The sequence below is a fragment of the Tenrec ecaudatus genome, chromosome 9 (assembly GCF_050624435.1).
Source record: "Tenrec ecaudatus isolate mTenEca1 chromosome 9, mTenEca1.hap1, whole genome shotgun sequence".
NCBI classification, from domain to species: domain Eukaryota; kingdom Metazoa; phylum Chordata; class Mammalia; order Afrosoricida; family Tenrecidae; genus Tenrec; species Tenrec ecaudatus.
Window position 1 is genome coordinate 109,718,550 of NC_134538.1, and position 23,620 is coordinate 109,742,169.

A 23,620-nucleotide genomic window follows, 5' to 3' on the forward strand; every position below is an offset into this window, starting at 1 on the left:
AAAAGTAATCCAGTGTTCTAGTGAAGCATGGAAGCTTTGGGAGTTGCAACTAATCTTAGTGGCCCGGAGTCTTTATATAAAGATCTGACCCCTCTTGCTCTTGACCTTCGTATGAGGCATGTGCTCTATATCCTTTCCTTTCTGCCAATAACTATCAAGGCTACACACCTTTCAATTATTTCAAATCTAGACTTTTTGAGTTTTAATATTTATGTTTATCATTTGACGATGATCTTTGATCTGCTGATAAACTGAAACTCGTATTGTTGAAACCAAGAGATCTGTTACAGATATAATTTTATGAGTATTTAATTTTAGACATTCTATGAATGTGGTTTAATTAACCACTTACAGCAAATTCTTAGCTTTGGAACATAATCTGATTCCAATAGTCCTTAAGTTCTATAAGTATGAACTAGTTGATTCAACATACTTCTACTCATTTATGTGGTCACTCTTATAAAACCAGTGTAATTCTAAAACAAAAGACATGGTTTCCTTTTACAACAGCTAGTTGGCGTACATGTAATAATTAAATTCTGGAAGCAAACTTATTATGTGTCCATAAGAACAACTGTGAGGCTGGCAGCAGACCAGGCAGGGTTGCAGCCTGCTGTCCAGAGGGCTGCTGTGAGTTGGAGCCCGCTCCACGACACACCACCACCGCGGATCATTTTCCAGTACATCTAAGAGTCTACATCAGATTGGTATTGCTGGAGGTGAAATTCTGATGGTACTTTACAGAGATGTCTAGCTGAAGATTCAATTCAACTTTTACAATCAGAATATGACCTACTCTTAATAAGCCTCTATGTAACAATAATAGGATAATGCTCCATTATGTGAAATATTATAACATTTACTCTCTCTACTAGAGTAGATATAAAGTAATTCTGACTTAAAATCTTGACCACGTTCCCCCCCCCCCCCAGTATTTTCTCAGCTTCCCTCCAAACCGAAGCCTATCTGCACATGGAGGTCGGCTTTATTTAAATCAGATATTACAGAGCGGCTGTACTGGATACGCTGTGGTTAGGTGTGATGAGCTAAACTATAGTGTTTTCAAGCAGGGTGACTTAGAGAAGCAGATGACTGTGCCTGTCTCCTCAAAGCTCAGTGAGTTAGAACCACCACCATTTTAGCGAGTAGTTGAGTCCTTAACAATTTTCACCCTCTACCTTCCAGGGATGCTGTGCAAACCTGCTATGTGATAAAGTCTCAAACATATAGTGGTCTAATACTTGCTACCAGAAGATTTAATGATTTGTATACTTTCTCTGGTCACAATTTGTTTATGTGTAAATTGAGCATCTTTGTAGCTTGACAAAATTTTGCTAGGTCCTCCACAGGATATTCTTTAAGAAACCCATTGCTAATCTGAGGGGATAGTATTGGTTAAAAAAAAAGCTACCCAGTTGAAAAAAGAACAATTCAAAAACTAATTGTAAAAAATGATTTTAAAATCATCAAAATAAACTCATTCTCATTTAGTTGATTCTAACTTATGGGAGATATCAAATACAATAGAAACAAAGAAAAGAGAGGTGGATTCAAAATGTGAGTGTTTTGTTTGGATAATCAGGAAAATCAGAAACTACATTTCAGACATCATTGCTGAGCCTAAGGTTATTGTAAAATATTCTTTAAAGGGCCTAAAGGAGAATTTTATGGTGGAAAGTCAGACAACACCACCAATAATAAAAGACCTGCCACTGAGATGAACCAATATATGTCTTGACTTCACAGGCTTTCCAAGGCTGCACATATTCATGGAAGTGGATGCCTCACCTTTTCCCATGGAGTCGCTATTTGTTTTGAACCTAGGACCTTGCTGTTAGCACCCCATTACTTACCTGCACAGTTCCTTCAAGAACAAATACAACAAACATTTATCCGGTAAAGAAATGAGCTAGTAATGGAAAGTCTCAGACTTTACCTGCAAATTCTATCAAACGCTTCAGGGAAAAATAACATTAATCCTATAGGAACTAGTTTAGAATTGGAAGAGAAGGGACATCATACACCAATATAACTCAAGCACATAAATTCTTAAAATAGCAGGAAATGGTATATAATATAGAAAGAAATATATACCATAACAAAGTAAAATGTATCCAGCTTATTTGATGCAGCGTGTCCAAGGCACAATAATAAGATAACAGAGATGGGAGGAATAAGCATTAAGCTGTGATTCGCATGGTTGGCAGTTCGAAACCACCAGCAGCTCCGTGGGAGAAAGGCAGGGTTTCTACCTTTGTAAACAGTTACAATCTCAGAAACTCCCAGGGGATCGCTGTGAGTTGGCATGAACTCGAGGGCAGGGAGTTTGGTTTTAGAAAGATGTACTAAGGAGTCCTGGTGGCATAGTGTAATGCATTGGGCTGCTAACTTCAAGTGCAGCAGTTCAAAACCGCCAGCTACTCTGTGAGGGAAAGATAGGGAAGGCTTCCTTTTCTCGGAAAGAGTTACAGTTTGGGAATTGTTTGCATTGCACTCTTGGCTCTTTTTTCTTGCTGGTAGTGAGAACTTCCAAGGTATAAATTGTGAACTGTAAGTTTTAAACTGTGCACTGTACTTACTAATGGATTGTTTCGTCAACTGTGACACAAATACCAGAGGGGTCTGAGACATTGATAAAATGCTTGTAAGAGAAGCGTTTGTGGGGACTCTACTTTCTGATTTTTTTCTGTAAACCTGAAACAGTGAAATCCATTCTAAACGAACAGATTTTCTCGTGAGCAATTGCTCTCCTTTCTCTCCTCTGGCCTGCTCATGGACATGTATAGACAGTGAGCTTCGCGGTATCTTGCCTGTGTGATTTTAATGGGCATCATATTATTACCGAGCCCTCAGCAGTCAGGAAGGAGGAGCTCACCAGTGCCAGGACTACTCAGTACGATGTAACAGATTCAGAGGACGATGTGACCGTCCGTAAATCTTGAGGTAGGGGCTCACAGATGCGATTGTTAACATTGCAGGATGCATTTCATGTACAATATTTTCTTATACTCTCAGAATATGCTGAAATATTCTGTGAATAAATTAAGTTGGTAAAATTAAACTTGACTAGGAAATGTAGACCTCTGCAGCGGAAAGTTGGACACATGGTCTGTGGAGGGTAGAGGGAACAAAGCTCTAACACCTTGCCACTACTGAACGCACTGTGAGAGTGTTAACAACAATTACTAAAACTGTTCCACAGGAAGAGCGTGCATGTTAAGAAAGCATATGGAAGAATAATGATTTCCTTAATTACTCTATTGCTAAGTAATCAAATTACTACCAAGGGTATGTAGCACAAAGAGTAAATTCTAGAAGATTAACCACTTCTGTGTTTTTTAAAAAATTAGACTAAAAACTTTGAAATTGAAATGCCAGTCCAGCTTAATTTCCCTAAAGATTTGGTTCTTTGCTAACATCTTATTGCACAGATTAAAGAACCAAGATGCCTCGGCACAGATTTTCACTGTCTCCTATCTGACATCCAGCAAAAAGATGGCATTAAAATTGTGTTTAGGTCATCAGGTCAGATCAGCTAGGTTACATTCCAGAGGTGGACACCAATAACTACCTCCCTCCCTCACATCACTGCTTAGGCTGATTAAATGAGAGAAGGCTATATGAATCAACAGTATTTCTAATGGTATAAGTTCAGATATAGAAAAATATATGGGAGATTCTCGATTAATGACTGACTAATCCCTGCTATTCTGAAATGGCTCTCTAAGCCCCATGAGAAATCACATGCTGTGAAATATGCTTCCATCAACTCTGTTGAGTACTTCGGATGTGCTCAGCACTTACTAAGGGGCTTTAACACATATTGTCACTGAATCATCCTACAGCTTCTCTGAGAAGTGTAGCATTGACCTACAGAAAAAGAAGAGAAGATAAATGAAAGATGACAAAGACAACGGTCTCAAAGTTTCCAGAGTACAGGGTTAGAATTTAAAATGATATATGACCGCTCAACAACAGCACTACATTTTATGAGAGAACAAATACAGATTTTTCAGAGGAGGACTTAAAGCCGTTGGTTTGTGTGTCATGTCTTATGTTACTGAAGTAGAGTTTCAGTCAAAAGGCAGAAATGATATATGGGACATTGTGGAATAATGGAAGAATTCACAGGTTAATAGCCCCCTCACACCATCCCCACCAAATCCACAATAATAGTTATGCAACAAGCCTGAAATAAAAATCACATCACAAGAGAAAGATAACTGGAAGAACTAACTCATTACCCGATTTATCCATTTAGCTCCTATTGCTTGTATTGAGAAATTTTTTTTCTCACATCAGGTAAATGGACTACCTGATTGAGGGATAAATCAATGATAGATCATAATATGAAATTAAGCAAATGTAAGACGCAATTTCTAAATCTGGGAAAATTTGTTCAGCAAGAAAAAAACCATAGAGAAACTTATGTGACTTTGTTGAAAAAATTATTTGCAAGTCACAAGAAATACTGAATATTTATTTTAAAACATAATAAGATATGGGTCTCTATTAACAATTTGTTAAATGAAAATGTACTTAAGACATAGTAATACAGAGAATAATATGTATAGGTGTTTCTCTTTAAAAAGTTTATGATTTGATGCTACCAAGACACATCAGGAAAAGAAATGTGTGGATAAATTATTATTAAAGTACTTTATTCATTATACTATACTTATATATTACTGGATTTAAAAATTGAATTTAGTATAAGATATTGATATAAACCATCATTTTAATCCTTAAATGTAACTCTAATTTGATGATACTATAATTGACCCACTCTTAAGTCATTTATCCTTAGGTTCCTTCCAGTCTTTATCGATTGTAAACTTCACTACAAATAAATTTTACAAATGTGTTTAATCCTTTCCTAGAATACATCCCAAGTGGAATTACTAATGTGGTAATAAAATGTTGATCATTGAAAGACAATTGGTACCTTCCCATTAAGTTTGACAGTACCTAAATCTACTATTTTCTTTATATACACGACAACTTTAGTGAAAAATAATCTCAAATTTATATTCATTTGATTACTAGTGATGTAAATTAGGTTTTCATATGTTTATGTCATTGACTTTTAAATCTGCCTTCACTGCCCTCCATACTGTAACTGCTATGAAAGCTCTTGCCAAGGGAAAATAAAATTATTATGGTAGAATTATAGTATTGGTGGTTATATTGAGTATTCTTTGATTTACCAAGAGAATAAATCATTCTTAGAAGAAATGTTACCAGAATAGCCCTTAGAATGTAAGGATGGCAAGACTTTGACTCGCTGACTTTAGACATCTCAAAAAACACCAATTAGTAGGGGGGGGGGGTGGAGAAAAGATACCTTGTTTGGCTGTGTATAGTTAGTAAATATCGTTGGTGGGGAGAACCAAATTACTTTCCATTGAGTCTATTCTGACCTCCATAATAACACTGTAGGACAGGGTCCAACTGCCCCCTTCCGGGTCTATAAAGAGAGCCCCACCCTTCTCTCATGAAGCAGTCGGTAGGCGAAACGGCTGACTTTGCAGTTAGCACCCAAAGCAAAACCCAATCAGGAGCCAATTTAGTTTCTTAAACCACATTAGTAATAAAGACTGGCACAATGGCTTCAACATCCTCTTGAACCGTGCCAACGATCATGAAGACGGCACTGACCAGGCAAGTGTCATTCTGTGGACTCACAGAAATGGATTTTAAAATGTTATTATTACATCACAGGGTTACTCTGAGCAATGGAAACACCACTACCGTCAAGTAGAGACAGGTTTATAGTGACTTTATAGGAATTCTCAGGTTGTCGCTCTTATGGGAATCGACAGTCTGTTTTCCGAGTGAAGCAGCTGATGGGTTTGAACTGCTCACCTTGCAGTAATCAGTTCAAACCTTACTCAACAGCACCACACGGACTCTTAATTTGGTCAATATGTGTAGGAAATAAAAAGTTAAGTGGAGCAAGGTAAGAGTAATTGGATTAATTATTTTAGGTGAGTTGGAAATCTTTTGTCTGCTGGGGTTAAGATAAAGAATAGTGTTGTTCTGATGTGTTTTCATCTGGAGCAGTTATATACAAGAAAAATGAATCACAAGGGTATTTTAAGGAGAAATCAGCTGGAGTTCAAGTTCAGCCTTGACAAGTGAACAACTCTGCTCTGAATGTTGCCAAATCCTATTGTGAAGCAGACAAAGATTACCAGGATTAAGCTTCACATGTGGAGGATCTGAAAGTGGATTTTTTTTAATTGAAGATATGCTTATGAGTTAATTGTATAGGGATCCAGTTCATTTGTCTTTTCCTAAATTGAGTTGCGCCAGAATGCCTCAGGGGCAGGAGGAACTTCTGCTGCTTGTGAGAAGTGAGTTATTTGTTCCAGTATTATACATTTGCTGCCAGCAGTTTTAAGATGGATTATGATTTGTAGGTTGTCTCTCAAAGAATTAATTGCTGTTAACATGGTAGATACAGAAATAGCTACAGTGCTGTCCTTATCCAAGTGATTTTAATTTGCATACATAATTCAAATTGCTTTAGTAATAATGCTTAATATTTGCACAGTGTTACAAAGAGTTCAGGGCAATAGATCAAACAATTGGGTTAGTTTTGAAAACATGAGCTATATCAAAAATGGGGTTGATAAAGCTAGACATTCTCTTTCTACTTTGATTAAACTGTGTTTGTGCCAGATATGTTATCTTTCTTCATAAAGAATAACAAATAAAATATTTTTTCTAAAAAATTATAGAAAATGTTTTTAAATAGCCATTGAAGTTATAGTTCTGAATTCCTCAAGACCCTTTAAAGATATCTGTTGGCTTATTTAAGCTTTGAAATGAACTAAATGTATTACGCTGATCTTTAGATATAGGAAAGCTTTAGACAAAATTTATTAAACTTAAACGCTTTGAATAATTGTAAAGAGAGAGAGAGGAAAGCAGATGAACTCAAGATCAGCTAATATGTCCTAGAAACATTTCCATGTGAAGCTGGATTGACTCCTATGTGGACCAAAAAGACAATATTGCTCTAAATGCAACAGATGACGTGAGACATTTGATCTAAGTCCACATTGGAAATAAAATGGCAGCAATTGTTCATATTAGTAAGGCCCAAATAAACTCAGAGATGAATCATCCTCACATTCAGGAAGAAGTCTTCCTAAAGCAGGAACCAAATGGACTTACTTAAAGTCGGAATTTGAAACGGATGAGAAAGAGGAGTCTGCATGTTTCTCTTTCACATAGACATTCTTCTTCGGCACATACATTCCCATTTCAAGTGAACATTTAAAAGTGGGTTTATTTAAAACAGAAGGATTATCAAAATAAATAGGTCTTCAGCCTAAAATATTTCAGTGTTGTCCCAAAAATCATTCTTACCTGGCACACACAAATTTGAATTACCGCAGTGTGTCCCAAAGTGGACAGCGTCTATACAATTTCACTCAATATCAATAGCTTCTGAAAAATTGAATATGGAAAATGCTGTGTTAAATCAGCTGTCACAATATCTCAGCCACTTTAATATGGTAATATAAGATGTTAATGTATGCTTTAAATATGCAGAAGAACAAAGTAAACAAGATGGGAGAGCATCCCAGGCAGAGGGAAGATTATGAGCCAAGATGAGCAGGTGGGAAACATAAGGCATATTTTGAGAAACTGTACAGGAATTCTGGAGTTGTAGGAGATAGATCTAGACATTGAAGCAAATGCCAGACTGTGAAGGACTTGAATGACAGGCCAAACAGTTCAGAAAAAATTTGAAGTCAGCCATCAGCCATTGAAGCCCAAGAAGGTTCATTGTAGTGTATACATCATGACCTGGGAACACAGAAAATACTGGAGGCCTGGAGTTTTAATGGTGGAAGTAATAAAACAAAATGTAAGGGCAAAATATATTTTTTTAAAAAAAGGAAAGAAGAAGAAGAAGGAACAGGAAAGGCTCTCAGCTTTGAAAGAGCTCCCTGGAAGTGTTAATGATGGTGTTAGTAAATCCTCTCTGGATGGAGCCTCTGTACTTTATCATTAGCACTGTGTATAGGCCCAGGCACTCTTGATTAACTGGTGAAATCATTAAAAACATAATTTAGTCTATTTAATATGAAGTTTCACACGGAAAATCAGGTTTTCTGAAGTCAATATTCTAAGTGTTCAATGACATTGATTCCATTTTTTCACAAGGTGTCAACATCCTCTGTATTCTGAACATTCCCAATTCCATTCATCTACCTTCCTCTCTCCTTACACATTTCCTTCAGAGTCGTTGGTGGCTCTTTGGTCTCCCATCAATGGGTTTTTAAAGGTGCTCAGTATTCATAGGTGATAGTAGTTATGAATCCATTTTAATGAAGCTGAAAGGTTACCTCAGGAGAATTTGGGTTCAAGGTTTAGAGTATTGTGAGGGAACGTCTTGGGGAATTCTTTAGTCTCCACCAGTCCAATAAATTTAGGCATTGTAAGAATTTGAGTTCTGAGGAAAGATTATTTTACCAACATGCAGGAAAGCTAATGGGGATATGACTGAAGAACATGATAGTGGATACAATTATTGCTTAGAATTCCAGAGTACAGGAACCCAGAGTCACACAGATCACATGGCGATAATGGATCCCCTGATAGAGTTCTCACAAGGTGTCTTAAACTCTTCTAACACCCCCACCTGACAGTTGTATCCTTACCTGGTTAAGAAGAACCTTCTAACTTGAATAGTTCTACATCTACACATGCACATTTAAAGCACAAATAGTGAACTGATCCTTGTTCCCGTTTCACAGAGCGGAGACCTCAGATCCCTTTCCTGATCATTTATTTCATTTAAATCTCAGAGTAATTTTTCACAATATGTAGCTTGAAGACCATCTGCATAAAATTCAGTGAGGGATGGTATTTATGGGAAGTTTCTCCCTATAGACATTTTCCACAGAATAGATGAATAATGATAAAAAGGTAGAATGAAAAAGAGCCTCACTGTGAAAATCCAAATAAAGCACTGATCTCAACAAGTGATTATCCATGTCTACAAAACTCACAGCTGTTGTTATACTTGACGACCCAATTGCTTCAGTCAGCGGGTCAGTCTATTGAGTGTGATTGTCTCCCTCTTTTTCACTGACTGTGTACTTCACCAAAAATTATGTCCTTTTCCAGGGACTGACTTCTCCTATCTACCCAAATTCCCTCTTTTCCCTAGTCATTGTCCAGCATATGATGCAAATGGGAATCCCATGGCTTTGGTCAGGCATACTTGGTCCTCAAAACATCTTTGCTTTGAACATTTTATCTGGGAACAACACAGTATGTCTCTTGATTTTTTGATAGCCCCTTCCAGAACCTTGATTGTGAATCCCCAAAATAAATAAAATCACTGGGAATGTCAATATTTTATTTTATCATGATGTTGTCTATTCACTCAATCCCGAGAATTTTGGTTTTATTTCCACCGAGTGAAGGTTCTTCATCAATAAGTACTTCAAGACCTCCTGCCTTCAGCAAGAGAGGTGGCGACATCTCCGTATTCCAGGTTGTTCGTGAATCTTCCTCCAACCCTGAAGGCACGTGTATCCTCGTGTCGTCTGGTTGCTCTGGTTAGCTGTTTAGCTGACACACTGAGTAAGGATGCTTAGCAGCCCCAGTCCGGGCATAGACCTTTCCTGATTTTACACCACAGTGTTCTCCTGGTCTTTTCCAAAGGCCTGCCTCTCTGTCCTCATGCTCACAGTGAAGTGCAACTCTAAGCAGGATAAAACCCTTGACACTTTTTTTCTCCATTTATCATGATGTTACCCATGGTGGGTGGGTGCAGTTGTGGGAATTTTTGTTTTCTTGGCATTGAATTATAATCCATATTGAAGGCTGCAATCTATAACCTGCATCAGACAAGTGAGGTGGTGCCTCCTGCATATTGCATATTGCCCATGGGCCTTCCTTAAATCCTGATCCATGCTCGTCACGTAATGCAGCGCCTCTGATCATTTGGTCAGTATATACACTGAATTAATGTGGTGAGAGGATACAATCCGGTTTAATGCTCCTCCTGGTTTAAACATGCAGTATTTCCTGGCTTGGTTTAAATGATGGCTTCTCGCTGTTACCTATAGCTGGTTATAATCCACAGAGTCAAATGCCTTTCTACTGGTAAGTGAGACACAAAAGCATCATACGTGGGTAAGGCGCAGGCTGAGGGCAATGTTTGCATCAGAAGGGCATCTGAACTCATTGATGAACCAGGCTCGCAAGGAGAGAGAGAAGACAGACGTGACAGGAGCATGTCTCATTATAAAAGGGCACAGAAGCTCTATGGTGTATCCTTACCAAGTAACAAAATCCAAAGTTGATTAACCCTTTGATTTTCCTCCAGTTTAAAGGAAATCCAGGGTTTCCTTACTGACGTTGAGTCTCTAGTGACTCGCAGTGTCCCTGTGGAATAGAGCATAACTGTCCCTTTGGGGTATGTAAAGCTATGGGAAAAGAAAGTCAGCTTCCTGCAGAGCCAGTATGGATCAAATTTAACTAATTATGCCTCCAGTATGGCACGAAATACAGAAGATAAAGGCCAATGTCAAAAGGTAACCCTGGTTTATAATAAGCAAAACATCAAGTATGACAAAGCAATCCAATTTCTTCATCAGTGCATTGTCTGGAGTAAAATGAAAGGGGGAGAGAGTAAATCTATGTATATTAAAAGCGTGAATGCTTTTAGATCCTGATTTACACAAATTGAAATTTACAAATTATATACTGGACAACCAGAGGGACAAGACCACTAACTGCCATGAAGCATTACAGTTAATTGCTAGGTATGATAATGGTAGTGAGGATATGTTATTTATCTCAACACATTTTAGGTGAAATGATATCCGGTATTTTCTTTAAAGGTGTATTTATGATAGTAGCAGGATTTAGTGGAGTTGGTAGAAATGAAAGAGATTTTATTGCAGCTGAGCCTTGGTAATGGCAACATAAAAAGATTACTTTATGTATGTTTAAATATTTCCATTTTATATCATTTTAAAAAGTAGGGTCTTGCCCCCGTCACAGTTCGAAGTAGAAAATTTGATGGAAAGTTTAGAAATCTGCATTAACAATTTTCAGGTGATCATTATGTACACTAAGAACAGGGAATCAATCCCTAAAACATTTTATCTCATTTAACAGAGAAATACAACCAATTATATATACAATTCTTATCCTTAAAATAGAAGCTGCATTTTTATCAGTCTGTCATATTCCAAAGCCTTATATTTAATGTGTATTCAGCAAGCATAACTGATATTAATAAAAATGTTTACTTTTGTTTACTCTGAACACTTCTTTGACAGCACCTGTCCCTAGATTTCAAGATGTGAGAACATTTGGCATCAGGAATGTTAGTTTTTAGCAATGACCCTCTGATCACATGAAGTAGCTGCCTCAGTCTCTAGTATTGAATACTCTAAATTACCAATACCATCATGTCACAGCAAGAGTAACAGTCCACGCTCCCAGACAGATGAAAGTGGAGAGTATTAGCAAGTATGTGACAATAGGGACATATATGACCTTTTAAGGAAAAGCACAGATAGATGACATCTCATTCCCTTATTTTTATTGTATTTTTGTCATTCTGAATTTGTATGGACATGTTTTCTTTATTAAATAGAGATTTTTACTCTCCTCAGTAGCTAGTATTCAACTGATAATGGTTTCCCTAAATACCTACTGTTTCTCACCCAATGGAAAGTTTGAAAGAACATTGTAATAAACTCTATGCTAATGTGACTCCTAAGATCCCGTTCTGCCGCTAACTAGCTAGCTGCCTGTGGACAGGACACTGCTTCCTGGGTTCTGATCTCCTGGTGTAAGTGATTCTACATTCAATAACTCCACTCTCATTCATCTTTCAGTCACCACTAGTCTTACGGTCCTTGAAGGGAAAACAAAACAAAACAAAAAACTTTTCACTTAACATTTAAATAGAAAACACAGTCCTCTGTGGGGAGGAGGGTGGAGACATAAAACAGTCTTACCTCAGAGTCTTCGACGACAATAAATAAAGCCAAATTCAGACAGTTCTGGTCTGAGGACATAAATCCAGGAATGTGAAGGCTAGTTCCCTTTTTGACTTACCTGCTTATGAGCATGATCATAAGAATTAATGTGATTGTCAAACTCCTGGTGTTTGTGATACTGTTTGTCACATAATTCACAGTAAAAGTTTGCCTTCACATCTTCCAGGGCCTTTGCTGTGGCCTTCTCCTTTTCTGCAAAATCCTTTGGGAGGGGAAGAAAGCAAAGGCGTCAGTTATATTTCTCTCCACTAGCATAGCTGTGCTATTCTACTAATCAAGCTGCTAATTAATTTTGCTAACGAAATGCATGTGGTGAGGCTCCGAATCCCTATGCATTCTCCCATAGGACGCCTCTCCACCAGTCTGGAAATCTCTCATTCTTCCTGCTGTCATTTCAAGCTTGTGGTTCTGCTAAGTCACCGCCATACCCCGTGTCTATTCAAGCTGCCTGCTGACACACCTGTCTACCACAGGATTCTGATACCTTTTATATTGTTCCCTGATTTTATACTTTATAATTTTCTTATTTATAATATAACACAGAACTTTATTATGCTATGGCAACCAGTCAGTCATATAGATAGTATATTATTCCGCTCTGGCTTGGTTTCCTTTAGCCTCATTGAAACGTTCAGACTTGGGGTTTGCTGTTCCCTCGTATCTTCTCTCACCTTCTCAACTTGGTGAGTTCTGCCTTCTTTCTACACCTAGCCTGTCTCCCCTCTGTGAAGTCCTTCTAAGACTTGTGCAGAACAAAAACGTCTCCATGTTCATGCAATCACTGAGTACATCTCTGGGCATTCCCACTTTGCCTCTGCTGTTGACGTCTCTTCCCCCACCCACTTGCTCATGGTGACTCTTTGCAAAGTGATACTGTCTCATGTAACTAGAACCTCCTACTTCAGCCAAGTCCCCTTCCTTGCGCATCATTCCTGCTAGACATCACTATTACGAGTCTCCTGTTCTTTAAAAGTTTTATCCTTACAATATTTATTGTGATCCGCCTTTACCAGTTTGAACACACCATTCCCGTGCATATTTTTTGTTCAGTTCCCATTTCCTAGAGGATGACAATAGTGATGGATTCCTAGAGCACATGGATGATGTGCCAGGTATTAGCTTAAATACATGAATTATCGTTAGCCTATGGAAACATTTTTGGGGGTCTATTTTTATTTAAATTTTACATAAGCACAGCTCAGAAGGGTTCTTTGTGGCAGATCACTGATACAGCTCTGATATACCATCATCTTTAAATACAGCTCTGATATACCATCATCTTTAAATACAGCTCTGATAAACCATCACCTTTAATGCCAATTCTCTTAATATGGCAGACAAACTCCTTCATAATTAAGTCTCCTGCCTAGTTCGAAGTCTCTTTTGTTATCTCTTCTCCTTCCAAAATGAATGCTAAGCAATAACAAAATGCTTGTAGTCACTACATAAAAACTGCTGGTTTATGAAATTGCTACATTTTCTTTTGGAATATACATCTTATCACCCATTAATCACTTGGCATATATATATATATATATATATATATGACTCTGTTCATAATTAGACATACTTAAAAATCAGGAAATAAAATTTGATACCCCTCTGTGGATTATGTAACCCTTTCCCCACTCTCATATTACAGTGGTCTCTTTAATCCCATAACTATACATGTCACATGTTATTAAATATTTGTACATGTCTATTTTCCCAAAAGTTCCTTGTGGGCAGTAACTCTTACCATTTCTGTGTCCTGCATAGCAAGTGTATGGTCTAGCTGAGAACATTGATGTTGTGTGGTACCATGGAGTCAGTTTGACTCGGCGTGACTGACGCAATAGCCAACAGAATCAGACATGGCCCGGTTCTGCATTGCTTGTGCACAACCATTCACAATCATTGGTATGGCTGAGGCACTTTTTGCAGCTGTGTGTTAATCCATCTCTTTAAAGGTCTTTCTTTGCCAAGCATGACAACCTTCTCCCGTGGCTGATCATTATTGATAACATGTCTGTAGAAAGTGAGAGGATGTCTACCTTCCATTCTAAGAAGCACTATGGCTGTATTTTTCCAAGTTTATTCTTTGGCTGACCATGATATATTTAGTATCTTGGGTAATACCACAAGTCATATGAATCAATTCTTTATTAATTTATAAAAATCCATGTCCAACTTTTACATGCATAAAAGGGAGCTCAAAGTTGGTGACCATTTATTAAGAAAATTTTTGGATTAGGTTGGTTTATATACTCATGCCTGTATTACCCCATTCTCTAGCTTAAATGATTGACACATTATAGATAACAAATAAATATGTTTAACAATTGATGAATAAACCCATGGAGATTTGAGCTTTGTCTCTCTGAAAATATTAGCCATCTTTTTAAAAGCCTACTTTTAGTCCTGAATGCTTCCTCCCCCCAACTACCATGATCTGAATTCTACCTTGCAGGGCTGGATAGGACAGAGGTTGTACACTGGTACATATGAGGGCTGGAGGCACAGGGAATCCAGGGTGGATGATACCTTCAGGACCAGGGGTGTGAGGGGTGATACTGGGAGAGTGTAGGGTGAGTGGGTTGGAAAGGGGGAACCGATTACAGAGATCCACATGTGACCTCCTCCCTGGGAGAGGGACGGCAGAGAAGGGGGGGAAGGGAGACTCCGGATAGAGCAAGATATGACAAAATAACGATGTATAAGTTACAAAGGGCACATGAGGGAGGGGGGAGCGGGGAGGGAGGGGAAATAAAAAGAGGACCTGATGCAAAGGGCTTAAGTGGAGAGCAAATGCTTTGAGAATGATTGGGGCGGGGAATGTATGGATGTGCTTTATACAATTGATGTATGTATATGTATATGTATGGACTGTGATAAGAGTTGTATGAGCCCCTAATAAAATGTTAAAAAAAGAAAAGGGAAAAAAAAAGAAAGAAAGAAAAGAAAATGATTAGGGCAAAGAATGTACAGATGTACTTTATACAATTGATATATGTATATGTATGGACTTTGATAAGAGTTGTATGAGCCCCTAATAAAACGTTTAAAACAAAAACAAAAAAACAAACAAAAACAAAACCAAAAAAAGCCTACTTTTAGAAAGACATCAACCATAAAAGCCAAATAAGGTTTCAGGTGCATGGACCTTTTCCATCCTTTTAGCAAAGGTCATCTGCTTACATGGAACGGAACTTCATTCTTAACCTGTGGTATTGAGGGCTCTGTACTCCTTAAGTAGGTAGGAGCATAACTCTAGCGTAGCAATACATCTTTTGGTTTGGCAGGATTGGAATTACGGTAGGTGAGAATGTCATTGCTCACAGAGACGGTTGCCCAAGGGTTATTCTCATTTCTTTACTGAAATGGTGATTTTAGGGCCTGAAATGGCACTAGGGGCTCTTTGCTTTACTCGGAGATGATCTTACTATAACATTGGAATCATATGCTTAACTTTTGGACTGTGTGCATGGACACTAGTCAGCTCATCTTCAGTGCTCAAGAACGTCTTAGCATTACCCAGAGGTTTTAGGGAACAAACTGGGAATTCAGGGTGGATATGAGCCTAAAGAAAAAGTCTTTGGTGGCATTCTAGGATAGCATTGGGTTGCTAACAAGCAGGTCAGTAGTTTGGACACACCTTTCACTCTACAGTAGAAAGACAAGGCTGTCTGCTCCCATAAAAATTCAGTCTCAGAAATTCTTTCTAGGGGTCACTGTGAGTCTGAATCAACTTGATGGCAGTGGTTTTGGTTTTATGCAGTTAAAATAATTTTGTATTATTCAAATTTATTTAGCAAACTTTTTGACATAAATTCAGTAGCCAAGCGTGAGGCTTCACTAATTACTCCTGGTGCTTATAAAATAAGTTATATAACTGGCTTGTAAGGGGATGTCCAGTGGCCTACAAATGGGTTTTGGGTCTCTACTCTGCAATCCTGCCCTCATTCACAATGATATGATTTTTTGTTCTGATGACCCTGATACCTGATCCATTCGACACCTCGTGATCGCACAGGCTGGTATGCTTTTTCCATGTGGGCTTTGTTGCTTCTGAGCTAGATGGCCGCTTGTTTAACTTCAAGCCTTTAAGACCCCAGACACTATATCTTTTGATATCTGGCACCATCAGCTTTCTTCGCCACATTTGCTTATGCACCCATTTGTCATCAGTGATCATATCAGGGAGATGAGCACACAACGATACAAGTTTTTGTTCTTTGATGCCTGATAACTGATCCCTTTAACACCTTGTAATCACGCAGGCTGGTTTGTTTCTTCCGTGTGGGCTTTGTTGCTTCTGAGCTAGATGGCCGCTTGATTACCTTCAAGCCTTTAAGACTGCAGATGCTATTTCTTTTGATAGCCGGGCATCATCAGCTTTCTTCACCACATTTGCTTATTCTCATGCTTTGTCTTCATCAATTGTGTCAGGAAGGTGAGCATGATAGAACGCCAGTTTAATAGAATGAAGTATTCTTGCATTGAAGCAGTACTTGAGTGGAACCCCAATGTCGATCTGCCACCTTAATATTCAACCTATAAATATATGCACATAGATCTATTTTCCTATCCTCATATATAAATATATTTACGTATGTACTTGCCTTTATTTAGACCTCTATAAATGCCCTTTGCCTCCTAGTTCTTTCCTCTATTTCCTTTTACTTTCCTCTTGTCCCACTATCATGCTCACTCTTCATTTGGGTTTCAGTAATGCAATGTAGCAATGATGAAACTTCCAACTTTCCTCTAGTTCCTAAATGCTTCCTCCCCCACCCCCCATCATGATTACAATTTTACCTTACAAATCTGGCTAGACCACAGGATGTACACTAGTACAGACAGGAACTGTAAACACAGGAAATCCAGGGCAGATAATCCCATCACACCAGAGGTGTGAGTGGCGATACTGGGAGGGTGGATTGGAAAGGGGGAACCAATTACAAGGATCTACAAAAAATCTCCTCCCTGGGAGACGGACAACAGAAAAATGGGTGAAAGGAGACATCAGAGAGGGCAAGATATGACAATATAATAATTTTTAAATTATCATGGGTTCATGAAGAAGCGGGGAGTGGTGAGGGAGGGGAAAATGAGGAGCTGATACCAGAGGCTTAAGTGAAGAGCAAATGTTTTGAGAATGATGAGGGCAATGAATGTACAAATGTGCTAAAAAAAAAAAAAAGCCAGAGTGGCAGAATAGATTTTTTTTTTAAAGAAGCATTGTCATGGAGAACAAATGTTTTGAGAATTATGTGAGTAACAGATGTACAAATGTGCTTTATAGAATTGATCTAAGTATGGATTGTGATAAGAGTTGTATGAGCCCCCAATAAAATGATTAATTAATAAATAGATAGATAATTTATCTATGTAATTTGAACAGAATTCTACCAGCAGTTGAGCCATAGACTGTGGTGAAGAGAACTTGTTTAAATACGGTTCTTCTAGCCATGCCAGTGTAACTTCTACAAAAACATTGGATAGGATGGGATCATGTCAAGAGAGTGTATAGAACAGTGACAGTATGGCAGAATTGTCCACCTTTGTCACTCCCTGGAGTAAAAGAGTCTGAATCAGAAATGAGGGATCTTGGGATCAAGGGGGAGAGGTCGTGCCACACTGAGACCAGGCTGCAGAGCGAGGCTGTGTTGGCACTGGATCAGGGAGGAGATGGGTTGCCACAATGGCTCATCGATGGGCTCAGGCATAGGAATGATTGCCAGTGTTTCCTTCTGTGCATGGCGTTGCTAAGGGCAGAGCTGACACGATGGCCCCTGACAACTCTGTGAAAGATGCAGAGTCTCAGAAACCCTAGGAGACAGTTCTACTCTCTTTTACCTGCTCAATGGCTGTGGGTTTGTCATAGGTTGGGTGGACAAAGCTCCCTTGAGAGTTCTTCATCTCCTTCATGTCTCCTGCCCCATAACCTCCCCTCTTTCCCTTTTATCTTTATGGGGGGTGGAAGAAAAATATTCTTAGAAAACTGACTAGCCGAATATCATCTAAACTCCCAGGATTTCATTTTTCTCAATATACTATGAGGCAGTCAGTAGTAGTTTGTGGAATTTTTGTGAACATAAAATGAGGTAACTAAATACCGTACATCAACAAAAGTGGATTCTTAATATTTGGGTGTTATGTGTATATCACACAATTAGTCCTTTAACATAGTTTCTTTTTCTTGTGAGTTCTAAAGCAACTTGATTTTTCTGGTAAAAAGCTGAATAAGTGAGCCAAATCCTTAGTGTCTTCAGACTACCATTTCACTTAAAAGCCCCAAATGTGCTAATATATCCAAATTTAGTTTAGGATTTTCAGGTATTTTAATCAATTTTTCCTTGTGAACTAAATTGGAATTGCACATATAATAGAGAGGGTATGATTAATTCATGTGTAATAATTATTTAATGTGTAAATCTGAATTTCCAAAAGTTGTTAATAAATTTTCTGGAAAAGAAATATATATATATTTGCATTCTGAAGCATCTTGTATGTTGCCTTTTTTACTTAGAAAAACCTCAAAACCCATTGTTAATTAACAACAAAAGAAGAGAGTGCTTATTCTTCCCCCACAGATAAGATTTTTTACTGTAGCTGATATTCAGATTTTAGGTCATTAAAACATTGTAATGATAATGAAGCTAGAAATTAGAACAATCTTTAATATAGCTTTATTTCAAATGGCAACTACACAGAGATTAATAACCAGAATCACAAAATTTAACTCCTTATGCCCTGTTATCGCACTGTAATATTAATTTTCCTTACACTGTCCTGTGAAACAAGACCAGTTTCCTAGACTTGAAAAAGGACACAACCAAAAGACCTTTCCACGTAAGCCTAGTGTCCCACCAGCCACTTCCTGCCCCCTTTGTTAGTGAATCATTCAAGATGCCTAGATTAACAGAGCCACATTCAACGCGCATGGCACGCAGTGAGGACGGCTCAGCGCCATCTCTAATTTGAAAAGTATGACGAGTGTCTGATTTACTGGCAGGATGCCAAGGTGTCGATTGCACCTCTGCTCAGGAAGCAACAATGAAAGATGTAAAGCTTGCTTACGTAACTGTTGTTCCTGGAAAGCCTCCTCCTAACTGGTTGTCCTTGAGCCGAGGAGTCCCTCTATCTCCATTAGAACCTAACTTCATCAGCACTCTGAACTAATCATCCAACTCGGCATAAATTAACATGCAGTTCTTCCAGGAGAAAAACAATTATAAAACTTTAGAAGGAACTAAGACCGTCCCAGGTGTACCCCAAGATAATCACAACCACAGCTACTGCTTTATTACTTAATTACTCTTGTCTCCCATGCAGACAAAAAAGGGATTGGCATAATTTCTGGATTGCTTATCAATTAGATACAGGTGCTACATTGCACAGATTTATAAAAGCCATAGATGGGTCCACAGAGGTGTTTAACCATCAGTGAAACATGAAAACACTTGTAAAGCAGAGACTTCTGGGTCACCAAGCTTTATTAGCCCATGGAGATGCAGGATCCATCATCCTCTAGTAGAGAGCACGCCAGACCGCACCAGCGGAACGAGGTAACCTGCTCATGTGGGAAAGAAATACAGGGTGCAGCATGCGGTGATGTGGGGGGTTCTGTTGGCTGGAGGGAAGTTTTGAGTTGATTACAAAGCAATCTCTAACCTATAGTGTAAGTCTAGCAAATGCTCACGATTGAATAAATGGACTAATTAAATGAATGAATGGAGTAACCTTTGCATTTTTCTTATGCTTAGCCTGAAAAATACATGGTGTAAGTATCTAACTTAAGCCATTATAGGACAATAGCTCAGCTCATGTTGACAAATATGATGGCTTGTTGATAGAGAGAAATTTTAAGACTCTTGGTTCCCCTGGTCACTTCCTAAAAGACAGAAACCGGCTTTCACAGAAGCAGGAATTTATGATCATTTGATTCCCTAGATATTCAAGGATAAAATTTCTATCTTTGAAGGAAAGACTATTTTGGTATGTGTCTGCAGTGTGGGTGTGTAAAATATGATGAGAAAATGAGTTTTCTTCCTCCAGACCCACAATACTATCCCATTTATAAAGGGTAGTAATTACCATCCCATCAATTTAGCCCACAGACATGTATAACTATAATGAATATGGACATATTGCATTCAACTAAATTGAATACATTTAAATGAATATATCCATTGTGCATTAGACAGGAAGTACTTTCATTTAGCCATTACTCCTGCTGTAACTACTTATTGTAAAAATGCAATTAATAGTGTCTGACATTTCATTTTCTATTATAACAGAAATCAATGAAAAATGTCAGGTAACTAAGTTCTTGGGAAAGTTGGTAGTGGCACCTGCTCCATCACAACTATATATTTTTTAATTCAACACTTGTCACAGCTATCTAGGGAAAAAAGGATCATTTAAAAATGGAAAAAAAGAAATACTCCTAGGCATTGCTTTACTTTTGCTTGGAAATTGCTTGCAAATATATTTTCTTCCAATACATTCTGCTGATTGCCAAGTAACTGCCTGTACTTCAACTTTCTCAGACTGCTCTGATATTAATTTACATATATTCTAAATGTGATAAACCTATCTGAAAACTCTTGAATTGATGTATTAAAGTAGTGTACAGTCAATGACTTTGCTTTTAAGGACAAGCAAGACAGATAAATGCCAAAACTCCAAGGGCATTCACTCTGCTCTCCTGAGCATCTGCTATCATGCCTGATAAAACTTCAGCTCAGTTTACGTTGCTAGTTCTAAAGGCCAAGATGCTTAGTAAGCGACTGCATGCATAGACACTCCGTTATGTCAACCTGGCTCCTCTAGGCTTCTCTCTGAGACTTGACTAGGTGATGCATTTACAAACTTGAAGAAAATAGCAATTGGAAAATTGCATGTATTATAGGAACACTGTCTCTAAAATCTTGAAAGATTAACTTCAAGCTGGGCAAATGCGTCAAAGTAAGGAAAGTCTGTCAACAATGCAAGTGTACACAAAGAGAAACCTGCATGACCCAAACAAAACAAGAACCCACATGAGCTATTAAGCAGATTATAAATATGTCGGGACAGGAAATGATATGGCAAGGCTTGCCTTCATCTTCATATAAGTGGACAGAAACATTTGCCATTTATACCTTGTCTATTAAACATTCTTTCCATAGAACTTTGCAAAACTTTAATTAGGGACTTGTGGAATCATACAAAAGAAAACGTGTATGTCATTTTTATGATTAAGCATTCATTTAGAAAACAACAACAAAGAGACCTATCAATTAGAGTCAGAAAACCTCACTGACAGTTAATGGATCAAATGTAAAGTATGTCATAATGGTAATACAAATGATGCAGGCCACTCAGATCGTGGCTGAACGTCTCCTATGAAACAGCTTGGAAGAATCTTAAGCTAATTCTATCATCAACAGAAAGGCCTCCGCGCTGTGCTCCCATCTAGTGTTTGTATGCGCGTGTGTGCCATGCATGGAGCCTGTTAAAAAAGCTGCAACAGAGTTTCTGGGACATTAAAATTAGCATGCTAAAAAAATTGAAACTAAAAAACACCTAAACCTTAGAATTACACAGGTATGTCACCTGGAAGGGACCTAACAAATCCTTTTCCTGATGAGGAAATGTCAGCCTGAAGGAATCCATTCCATTGCCCAGGTCCCTGCAGGTAGACAGAGCAGGAGAGCACACGGGTGGAGGAAGCCACCCTTGCCACTTCATCTCTGGATGGGATAGCAATTACTTCCGTAATCTTTCTTTTTTAGCATACATATATTTTCTTTGTTTTCTCAAAGGATGTAAGTAGCATCTCCCAGAAAACGACAGTGAAAACCAGTATGATTACATACGTATCCATAGCATATCAGGAACGTGTTTTATTTTGAAAGAATTTCCTAGAATTGTAGTCAGAATCACCATCCAAGGACTTCGGGATCTCACCCTCTCAGCATTAAGACGTCTACAGAGATCTTTACTAGTAGGTGACAGACATTTATAATGGATTGATTATTGATACAGCTACTGGAAACCACTGACCTTAGGAAGGACAACACCCAGACAGAATGCAAGAGAAAGCCAAAGATCAAACAACTCACACGTGAAGTCCTGCTTTTAACTCACAGTGTCATTATGAGGGGATTGGGGGGGGGAGGTTTATGGATGAAACCACTCATTTAAGGGAAGGGATCCACTTGGCTTCACTGGTAAAAGCACGTAGCTGCTAATAAACGTCAGCAGGTCAAACCCGCCGGCTGTTCTGAGGGAGAAAGTTAGGAAAATTCTCTCTGCTCCATGGGATGGCCGTGAGTCAAATAGACTGGATGACAGGGAGTTTTTGGTTTTGACCCTAAGAAACTCATACTGTGGTGGCTGGGGTATTGTAATACTGAAATACTGTAATCCTGAAAACCATGTTATCACTATTCCAGAGACCAGCAGGGTCACCCAAGGCGAACCGGTTTCAGCAGAGCTTCCAGACTCAGAATAGCCTGCCACGAAGGAGTGGGCTGTCCACTTTTGAGGCATTCGCCACTAAATTCCACATGACCAGCCATGGCACAATTAAGTGCTGTGGAATTCCCATTCTTTGTTCTCCAAAGAATAGAAAACACAAGTAAACATCTTTCTATGTTATCCCTTTTCATTCTAGGTCCATCTAATCATCAGATGTTCTGAATCGAGCTTGTGGGTTTCTGGCAGGTTCTTACATTTCAATGGAGGCAGCTCTTCCTCGGTCTCATTTGGAGCCCCTCCTACGTGAGGGATCCCCCCATACCGATACCAAGAATTGGTCACTAGCAAGACTAGGCGATATCGAGAGGTTTAAAGTTAGGAACAGCGTGTGCCATGATGGCATTCTTTCCCCAAACATGCTAAACTTTGTAGGCTGAGAAAATAATCCCCAGAACAGGACTACATGAAGAAAGCAGCCTCAATATTGGAGGAAAGCTCACATTCCATCTGCTAATAACACATCTTTATTGGCTGAAAGCCAAGGAGACTTGAAGAACTTACTCTAGGTTAGTTTGGCACGAAAAATTGAAGAGATTATATGATCTAGAAGTTAGAAATAAGATTCTGGTGACAGTAAGTCAACTTTTAAATCACAACTGTATCCTCATATGGATGTAAGATACTTAGCAATTGTGTCTTTATCTGTTTGTTTACCTGCAGATGGGCGTTTGTAATAACTGTACCTAACTCATAGAAGTATAGCAATAAAAATTAACGTAATCAGTGGAATGCTTCCTATAGAACTCGCCTCCTATTACTATTGTGTTCTGTTAGTTTGTCCATATTCTATAGGGTTTTGTTTTGTTTTGGAATGCTTAGCAGCAAACACATAAACATGGGAGCTGATTTGAATGTGGTAAACTATGACTGAATAATCTTGGACCAGTTTAGAAATGGAGAGAAGTAGTTGACAAAGCCCTTGAGTCTACACGGAAGATTGCCAGTTCTGATAGGGAAGGAGCCAAGCTTCCTATCAGTGACACATCAGCAGTGCCAATAAATCAAGAATAGGAAAAAGTCCCATAAAAGAGACCGAGCTATCTGTAGTCAATTGAGTGAGGTAC

At 38.5% G+C, this 23,620-nt stretch overlaps 1 protein-coding gene across 1 annotated transcript in view; it reads right to left on the reverse strand.

Moving 5' to 3' along the window:
• The window catches only part of ZNF804B (zinc finger protein 804B), a 78,320-nt gene extending 65,346 nt beyond the window's left edge, over positions 1-12,974 (reverse strand). The window contains exons 1-2 of the mRNA XM_075557355.1: positions 12,891-12,974; positions 12,106-12,249 (exon numbers count right to left, since the gene is read on the reverse strand). Coding sequence (XP_075413470.1) covers positions 12,106-12,249; positions 12,891-12,974 — 228 coding nt within the window. The remainder of the gene's footprint in view (positions 1-12,105; positions 12,250-12,890) is intronic.
• Positions 12,975-23,620: the final 10,646 nt, after the last annotated feature.